The sequence below is a fragment of the Dasypus novemcinctus genome, chromosome 24 (genome assembly GCF_030445035.2).
Source record: "Dasypus novemcinctus isolate mDasNov1 chromosome 24, mDasNov1.1.hap2, whole genome shotgun sequence".
NCBI lineage: Eukaryota > Metazoa > Chordata > Mammalia > Cingulata > Dasypodidae > Dasypus > Dasypus novemcinctus.
The window spans coordinates 66,827,025-66,835,692 of NC_080696.1; the positions used below are offsets into that span (position 1 = coordinate 66,827,025).

Below are 8,668 nucleotides of genomic sequence, written 5' to 3' on the forward strand. Positions count from 1 at the left end.
ATGCTGCGTGCAGCCCAGGCCACCCGGGGTGACCTCGTGCGGCCAGGGTCCTCCCCGGCCGGAGGGGCCTCAGGGGCCCCTCTCCAGGTGCTGGCTCCCGCCTCGCGCTCCAGGCCCCAGCCGGCCCTGCCCCTCAACATCACGGACCACCCGCCGCCCGCTGCCCCCTCCCCTCCCTACTCAGCCCAGAAACGCTTCCCAGGCGGGTGGGAGACGGGGCCAAGGGCTCTTCCCCCCCTCGCGATGCTTCGGGCCCAGACCCCTTACAGGGGCGTCTTGCTGGGGGCTGGGGGCCACAGGTGCTGGGGTGATGGCTGGGAGAGGGGGTGAGGTCTGCTGGGTAGAAGACCCCATCCAAACACCACAATTTAAAAATCGCCAAGGGAAGCAGACATGGCTCAACGGATAGAGCATCCCTTTCCACATAGGAGGTCCAGGGTTCAAACCCAGGCCTCCTTGACCCGTGTGGAGCTGGCCCATGCGCAGTGCTGATGTGCGCAAGGAGTGCCGTGCCACGCAGGGGTGTCCCCCGCGTAGGGGAGCCCCACGTGCAAGGAGTGCGCCCCGTAAGGAGAGCCGCCCAGCGCGAAAGAAAGTTCAGCCTACCCAGGAATGGCGCTGCACACATGGAGAGCTGACGCAGCAAGACGACACAACAAAAATACACAGATTCCCATGCCACTGACACAAGTGAACAAAGAAGAACACACAGCAAATGGACACAGAGAGCAGACAATGGGGGGAGAGGGGAGAAAAATAAATAATAAATCTTTAAAATAGATAAATAAATAAATATCACCGAGTGTTTTCCCTGGGGAAGGAGGGAGGGGGCAGCAGGTGATTCAGAGGAGGCGGGCCACCCCGCGTTCTGGCGTGAGTGGGAGCAGGTGGACCGAGGCGAGACCAGGCCTGCGGCCGGACGACTTCACCCACCCAGCGTCCTGCCATCAGGGCCAGCGGCCTCCTGCGGGTGCCCTTCCCGCCAGCACCCTTCCCGCAGGGAGCCCTTCCTGCCAGCACCCTTCCTGCCAGCACCCTTCCCGCAGGGGGCCCTTCCTGCCAGGCTCCAGGCAGCGCAGGCTCCAGCCCGCCCTCAGCCGCCCTGCAGGGCGCTCGTGGCTGTTGGGCTCCTCTGGCATGTGGCAGGAGCGCGGGGCCGCGGTCTGGGCTGACCCGCTAGCGCTCTGGGCTTCCTTCTTGAAGACGCCGTCCGTCGTACTAGACGCTCAAGGTTCTGGGGCTTCTTCGGGGCCAGCCCCTCGCAATCGCGACAAGGCCCCCGGCCCCTGGCCGGTCCCGTGGCCTGCGGCCAGGTCCTGCGCCTCGTCCCGGGCAGGTCTCCCCTCGGGGGGCGACCCTGGGCTGGGCGTTCCCTGAAGCCCGCGGGAGCGAGCGCCTTTGGGGAGCCTGGGCCCCGGAAAGCTCCCCCAGGGGAGCTCCTGCCACTGCCGAGCCTCCGTGGGTGGACCTGCCCCGACACCGGGCCCCCGGCCCGGCTCAGGGGCACAGCTCCCCCACAGCCTGCCTCTCTGCGGAGCAGTTAGTTATCCACGGACACGCAGCCTGGAGAGAGCCGCCCCCGGAGCGAGGGAGCGAGGGAGGGGGATGAGTGCGGGAGCAGCCGGGGCCGCGGGGGCAGGCGGGTTCAAGCCGGGCTCTGCCCTCGCCAGCTGGGCGGCCTGGACAAGCCGTTTCTCCTCCGAGCCTCCTTAGCGGTTAGCGGGGGTGGCAGCTCCGACCTCCTGGGCCACTGCGGAGTAGGGAGAGGTCCTCGGCCCCAGGCAGGGTCAGGCATTTGCTCAACCACGAAGTTACCAACAGTTCTCCTGTTCTCTCTCACGAGCGGCCAGGTGCAAGGTCACGTCCAGCGCCCTGGAGTCAGGGCACGCAGCCCACCTACCTGGCCAGGTGTGGTTCAGCTGGGGGAGGCGGGGCCGTTCAAACCTGCCCCTGCCCAGCCCGGTGTCAGGTCTGCGCCGTACCACCTGTGGGCCCCACCTGCCCAAGAGGCAGAACCGCACCACAGGCCTTGTGCCTGGCCAGGAGCCCCCCAGCTCTGCTCCAGATGGCAGGTCCCCCGAAGACCTCAGGGGATACGGCCTGGCCCTCGAGCAGCTGGCTCCAAGGCAGACGGCAGGAGGAACTGCTGGTGAGGAATTATCGCTGACAGGCTCCTGCAAGGAGGAGCCCCGACACAGCCTGAGCCTGCGGCCACGCAGCTCCCAGTCCTGCCTGGGGAGGGACCAGATCATAGCTCGCTGCAGGGAGGGGGCTGGGAGGGGGAGCGGGCAGGGAGGGGGCTGGGAGGGGAGGGGGTCTGGGTAGAGAAAGGGCTGGGTGGGAGCCTGGGTAGGGAGGGGGCTGGTGGGGGTCTGGGTAGGGAAGGGGCTGGGCGGAGGCTGGGCGGGGAGGGGGCAGAATGTCCTGGAGGCCCATGGCCTTTCTGTCCACTGCAGGAGCCCTGAGTCCCCTGGTCAAGTCTCTGCTTTCCTCCTGACCACAGGCCCCCCGTGTCCCCCAGCGCTCTGGGCCTTTGGCAGCAGGTAGAGAAGGGCCCGGATGGCGGCCTCGGTCCTGGGAAAGGGCTCGGGCCGCTCGGGGGAGGGGTCGGCCCAGGAGCGCGAGGCCCGTACAGGCCACTTGCCCGTCACCACATGGCCAGGCCGAGCTGGGCAGCAGAGAGCACTGCCGTTCCCTGCAGAGCGAGAGGCCCCAGTCTGCAGACGCCCCGGGCATGTCCCCCCAGCCTGCAGGTCCCCCGGGCACATCCCCCCAGCCTGTGGACCCCCCGGGCACATCCCCCCAGCCTGCAGGTCCCCCGGGCATGTCCCCCCAGCCTGCAGGCCCTCCAGGCGTGCCCCCCTTGGAGGCCTCCCCTGGGCGCCCCCTCCAGCCACAGGCTGCCCCCCACCCTCTCTCTCAGCCCCCCACCTGAGGCTCTGCCAGCCAGAACGTGCCTAAGGGAGGCGCAGGGAGGCTTCCAGGCCGAGGGGCTGCCCTGGGCAGGGGGCTCTGCACGCGCTCCTGCCCGCGCCCCTCTGCCAACACCTGCTCGGGGGGCCCCCCGCGGGCCCAGCTCCCTGAGCAGCGGCCGCTGAGCCTGCGGGGGAGACGGGTGCCTGTGGCTCCAGGGCCAGCTGCCTCAGGGGCACGGAAGCCGCCACGGGGCCTAAAGCCCAGATGCCCAGGCCACGGCGATTCCTGGATGTGCTGCACAGGCCACAGGTGTGCCAGCCGAAGCCTGCCCTGTCTGCACCGCCGCCTGGCTCCTGCCGGCGCACCTCCACCCACCCGCCCCCCAGCACTCTGCCTGGGAGGGGTATCTGCAGGGGCTGGGCCCACCCACACACCCTCAGCCTCCAGCCCTCGTTTGCCCAGGGGGCCCGGGCCTGTCTCCTGGGCCCCTCAGCCTGGGTAGGGGGCTCCTCCACCCCAAACCCACCGCGGCCCTGGGCTCAGATAAACGTCAGCGCTGGCCCCCTGCGCAGGGGGTCGGGGTTCAAACCAGCCGCCCTCCCTGAAGGGGAGGCAGGGCCTCTGCCTCAGCCGTCCTCGGCCCCCTCCTCTCAGCCGGGCAGGCCAGTTCCTGAGGCTGCGTGGGCAGCAAACAGGCCACTGACGGGCATGCGCAGCAGAGCGGGGCCCCGCCTGCCCCCGCCCCTGCCTGCGTGCCCCGAGGAGAGCCGCCCAGCGGGAGGGCCTGGGTCTCCAGGGCAGAGCGGGGCCCCACCACCTGGCCAGCCCTGCCCGTGTCCCGCCTCCCCCCGTGTCCTGCCTCCACTCCTCCTCCAGTCCTTCTGGAATTTTCCCTCGCTGGCCTGCCCACCGCGGCAGCTGTTGCACCTTCTCTCAAGCCCCCCTTGGGACCCAACGGGGTGGCGGGCAGTTGCCCGTCTTTGTGTCCGAGCCTGAACCCCTCTGGGGGGCCTGCATCATGAGCCTGAAGACGGACAGACGGACGGCCAAGACCCCCCAGCCCTGCAGGGTGCTCAGCCTCATGCCCAGACAGAAGCGCGGGACCCTGGCGGCCCGGGTCCACCGCGCTGGGGGGTCCTCCATGCCCGGGGCCCTACGCTGAGGGGGTCCCGTGTCCCCGCCGTCCTGGCTCCGTCCAAGCTGCTGGGGCAGCTTGGGGCAGGGTCCCGGGGGCCCAGGGTGGGCGCAGTCAGGGGCGCCCCCGGGGGCTTGAGAGGGGAGAATGACTCCAAGTCAGGCCCTGGAGGCCCCCGGGCCGCCCCGAGCCCCGAGCCCCGAGCCCGTCGGCCCTCGTTTCCCTTGGTCCTTCCCAGGCCCGTGGACAGTGGGGTCGGCTGGTCCCTCGGCCTCTCCGGCCTGTCCCCTCCCGTATAAAACGCGGACCCTGGACCCTCCGCCGAGTCGGCACGGGTGAGACTGCCTTCGGCAGGAAGCGGCGGCACAGCTGCCCACGTGGCGCCATCGATGGGGGCGCGGCTGGGCGCGTTCCCTGTGGACCAAGCCAGCCCCTCCACCTTTCGCCTGCGCGCTCCACCTGCGGCAGGTGTTGAAATGCCGTCCCACCAGGAGGCACGCCGCGGGTGGGGCTGGGGGGCAGAGGAGGACAGGGCTCCATTTGCGGTGTGTGGCACCCTTCGCTTCCGGCGTGTTCTAGCATTTGCTGGACCAGATGGGCTGCTGCCAGCCTCTGGGTGACAATTCACCGACTGTCCCCGTGAGGACGGGAGCAAGGTGGCCCAGGCAGGAGGTGGGGCCAGGCTCTGCCGCCCCCACGACCCCCTCCACCGTGCCCCAAGTCCTGGCCGGCCCCTCCTCCCCCCCAGGCCCCTTGTTCCCGAGCAGGGTCTGCTCCGAGCACCCCGCCCGCCAGCGCCAGCTCCCCCGCGACAAACAGCCACAAATAGCTCATCGCGGCTCCGGTCCAGAAGCTCTGGCGCGTGCAGCGGCACCGGGGCGCAGCGCCAGGCCAGCAGGCACCTGCCGCCAGGCTGGGCTCCCGCGTGCTCACCCCCTGACGCCACGTCCTCCCACGGCTGCGAGCTAAGCCCCCCGAGTCCTGGCGCGGCCTCAAGGCCCTCCCGGCTCCCGGGCGCAGGGGCGGCATCTGTTTGTGCTGTCCCCGCGCCCACACCCCTGCGCCTGCACCCCTGCGCCCGCACCCCTACGCCTGCACCCCTGTGCCCTCACCCCTGGGCCTGCACCCTGTGCCAGCACCCAAGTCCGCACCATTCGCCCACACCATGCACCCGCACCCCTGCACCTGCACCCTGCACCCGCACCCCTGCTCCAGCACCCCTGTGCCCGCACCCTGCGCTCACACCCCTGCGCCCGCACCCCTGCGCCAGCACCCTGTGCCCTCACCCCTGCGCCTGCACCCTGTGCCAGCACCTGAGCCCGCACCCCTGCGCCTGCACCCTGTGCCCTCACCCCTGCGCCTGCACCCTGTGCCAGCAACCCTGCACCCGCACCCCTGCACCCGCACCCCTGAGCCCGCACCCTGCGCCCACACCCCTACGCCCGCACCCCTGCGCCAGCACCCTGTGCCCTCACCCCTGCGCCTGCACCCTGTGCCAGCATCTGAGCCCGCACCCCTGCACCAGCACCCTGTGCCCTCACCCCTGCGCCTGCACCCCTGCACCAGCACCCCTGAGCCCGCACCATGCGCCCGCACCCCTCCTCCAGCTCATTGTCTCCCTCGAGCGCGTGACGTGTCCCTGCCCTGTTCCGGTGGCCTGGCCCGCGGCCCAGCCCTGGGTGGAGATGATTACCCTGGCGTCCGTTTTCAGAGTTTAAATACATTTTCTCGGCGTGGGAGACACAAATGAGGCTCAGGCGTGTTAGGAGGCGCACGTCGGGCGCCTTCCTTTTGGCTCAGCCCCATCAGGGACAGTATTTTCCTCTCTCGAGGGACCAAATGCCTGTTTTGTTCAGAAACCAGCGCCAAGCCAAGCGCGTCTGCCAGGACCTGCCCCTCACGGCCCCGACGCCCCCTCCCCGCAGGTCTCGGGCCGAGGGCCCTGGTCCGGCCTGGGTCCAGGGCTACTGTGGCCGACGGCCCACGACGGGGGGACTGGGCCCCCTGGGGGCACGTGCACGCAGTACTGGCCCTGATGCGGAGACACTGAAGAAGTTCCGGAAGGCTTGGGAGCGGCCCCCCGACCTCCCCTGGGGCCCTGGCCTTGGAAGGAACTGGGGGGGGGGTGGCCCTCGGAGCAGCTCTACAAGGCTGTCGCGGGGTCTGTCCTGGCCCCTGAGGCCACCAGGGCAGGTGGCAGGGGGGCGACTCCGCGTTTCCCCAGAGCCCAGAGGGCACGGGGCTTGGCTCGGGTGTCCAGTCTGGGGAGCCCGAGGTCAGTCTGCAGGGCAGGAACGGCTCGCCCCATGGAGCCAGGAAGGGGCCCGAGACCACCCAGCCCTGGGCGCCTGCCCTTGCCCCATCCCACTCGATCAGCCATCATCTCCCGGCACACCGCCAGCCCCGCAGACGCAAAGACGAAGAAGCCCCCTCGTCCATGCACCACAGCTTAAGTCTCGTGTGGCCCTCAGGGCGGGGCCTTCTGACCCCTCCCTTGGCCCCAGAGCCCCTGCTCTGGCCCCTGCTTTCCTCTCAAGGGCCACCCGCTGGTTCTAGAAGTTGCCAAGCCCTCGGCGCCGCTGACTGCTTCTCCATGCTCTCCCTGCCCTGGCAGGCCCGCCTTCTTGACTTTCAGAACGTGGATAAAATGCCACCTCCACCAACGGGCCTCTCGGGCAGCATCCTGCGCCCTCCACTGCGGTGCGATGTCATTTCCTTCACAGCCTCAAGGACCTGGTCTTACTGACATTTGCGGCTCTTTGGCCGTCGCCTCCCCAGGAGGACAGCACCTGTGTCACCTCGGCCATTGCTGTCCCTCCACCCAGGACAGCGCCCGGGCGGGGCGGGACGAGGCGCAGTGGCGAGCAAAGGGTCGGGGCCGGCAGCAGCTCCAGCGGATTCCATGGCCTGCACCTCGGGGAAGAGTGTCGGGGCCCCCAGGCCGAGCGGAAGAGCAGGCTTTGGGAGCTTGGAAGGAGGAAAACAGAACTTAATGTTTTAAACCAAAAATCCTGCCCATGGAAACCAGTCCTGGCGATCCCAGAGGGCCTCCCCCCACCGCCCAGCTGCCTCCCCGCTCGGGCCAGCCCCCATCCTCGGCCGCAGTGAAGTGGCCCTGAGGGGCTCTGCGGGCAGCGGGGCTGGCCACCGCTTCCGGTCGCCTCAGGCCGAGGCCTGTGGACAGGCCAGAAAGAGGCCAAGAGGGCCGGCCGGAGGGGCAGTGCCCGGCCCGCTCCCCAAGCCGCCACCTCGGCCAGATGCCCCGTCTGCCTCCCCCTGGGGTTTTGGAAGCCAGAAAGCTCGGGCAGGAGCTGGGGCCCCTGGCCAGAGGACGGCCTTGCCCGTTGCTCTCTGGCCCTGCTGGCCCGTCCCTGAAAGGGGGCCCCGGATGGCCTGTCCCCTCTTTCCCTGCAGTCAAAGCCTCGGCTCGTGTCCACCACCACAGCTGGCGTAGAAACAGGCCTTTTCCTGCCACGAACCCCCGTGGGCCCCGGGGTCCAGCAGTGAGCAGCAGGTGGGGGCTCCCCGGGCAGGGGGTCTCGTGCCAGCCCCCTGGGCCCCACTGGCGCCGCGGGCAGGCAGTTCGGTCTGTGGCCCAGCAGGTGAGAGTGGGGTGAACAGGTTGGAATTTCACTGGAAATGGGCAGGATTCTGTGAAGAACTGGAGGGGTGACGGGGGTCAGGAGGGGTCGCGTCCTCCCGGGGAGGGACTTCAGTGTGACGCTAACCCGGCAGGCTTGGGGTGGCTAGGTGAGGAGGGAGCGCTGCCCTCAGGGGAGCGAGCCGCCGGCGGGGGGGGCTTTGCCTGAGAGCCAGGGGCCCCCGAGCCTGGGCTCCGGATCTGCGCGGACCCAGGGGCCCCCCTGTGGGGCGGGTGGAAGCGCCCAAGCCGTTTTCAGCCCTGGGTCCCCGAGGCAGGGGCTGAAGGTGGCTGCTGGGAGCCGGCAGACCTGGGGCCTGGTGAGCCCGCCCTCCGCTCTTGGGGGCGCCCGGGCGGTGGGCTCTGCGGACTCCAGGTAAACGTAGACCCCCAGGGTTGGGGGCAGCCCCTGGGTCTTGCTTCTTGAACCGACAGCCCGGGAAGAGCTGGGTCGGGGCCTGCAGCCTCCGGGCGCCTCCTGGGGACAGGCTGAACCCAGGAAAGGAGGGGTCAGTCCTTCAGCCTTGACCCCTGCGGCCAAGGGGTCCTCAGACCAGAGCACAGGGGCTGGGGGCCGTGGCTCCTCCCCGGCTTCCCCATGTCGGGCCCCCCGCAGAGGCGCTGGAACGCAGCTCATCGCCGCCGCGCCAGCCTTGGCCGCTCTGGCTCCGGAGCTGCCAAGCCTGAGCGAGCCAAGGCCCGGCTGCCCGTGAGGGGCGCGGGTTCTCCTCCTGGGGGCTGCGGGCGTGGGGGGGGAGGGATGGGCCCACCCGGCTGAGGTCCTTTGCTGTGGCCCAAGGCCGTGCATGCCATGCACACCTCCACGGAGCTGGGGGATCCCGAAGGCAGGCCCCCCTCGCTGGCCTCCCCCACCTCCCAGCTTGGCCAGAGCCAGCGCCCAGGGGCTCATCGGAGGCCAAGCCTCAGCAACGGATGGCAAGGCTGGTGGAGGCGGCCGCTCTGACCTCTGCTCCGGC

The 8,668-nt window shown here is 70.0% G+C and overlaps 1 protein-coding gene across 1 annotated transcript; it reads left to right on the top strand.

The window, feature by feature from the left end:
* Positions 1-8,404, top strand: LOC105746093 (WAS/WASL-interacting protein family member 3-like). Its single transcript, XM_012525017.1, has 7 exons — positions 1-202; positions 1,204-1,332; positions 1,970-2,149; positions 5,188-5,626; positions 5,977-6,115; positions 7,466-7,554; positions 8,308-8,404. Exons 1-7 carry the CDS (start codon positions 1-3, stop codon positions 8,402-8,404), a joined length of 1,275 nt encoding a protein of 424 aa, XP_012380471.1.
* The last annotated feature ends 264 nt before the right edge of the window (positions 8,405-8,668 follow it).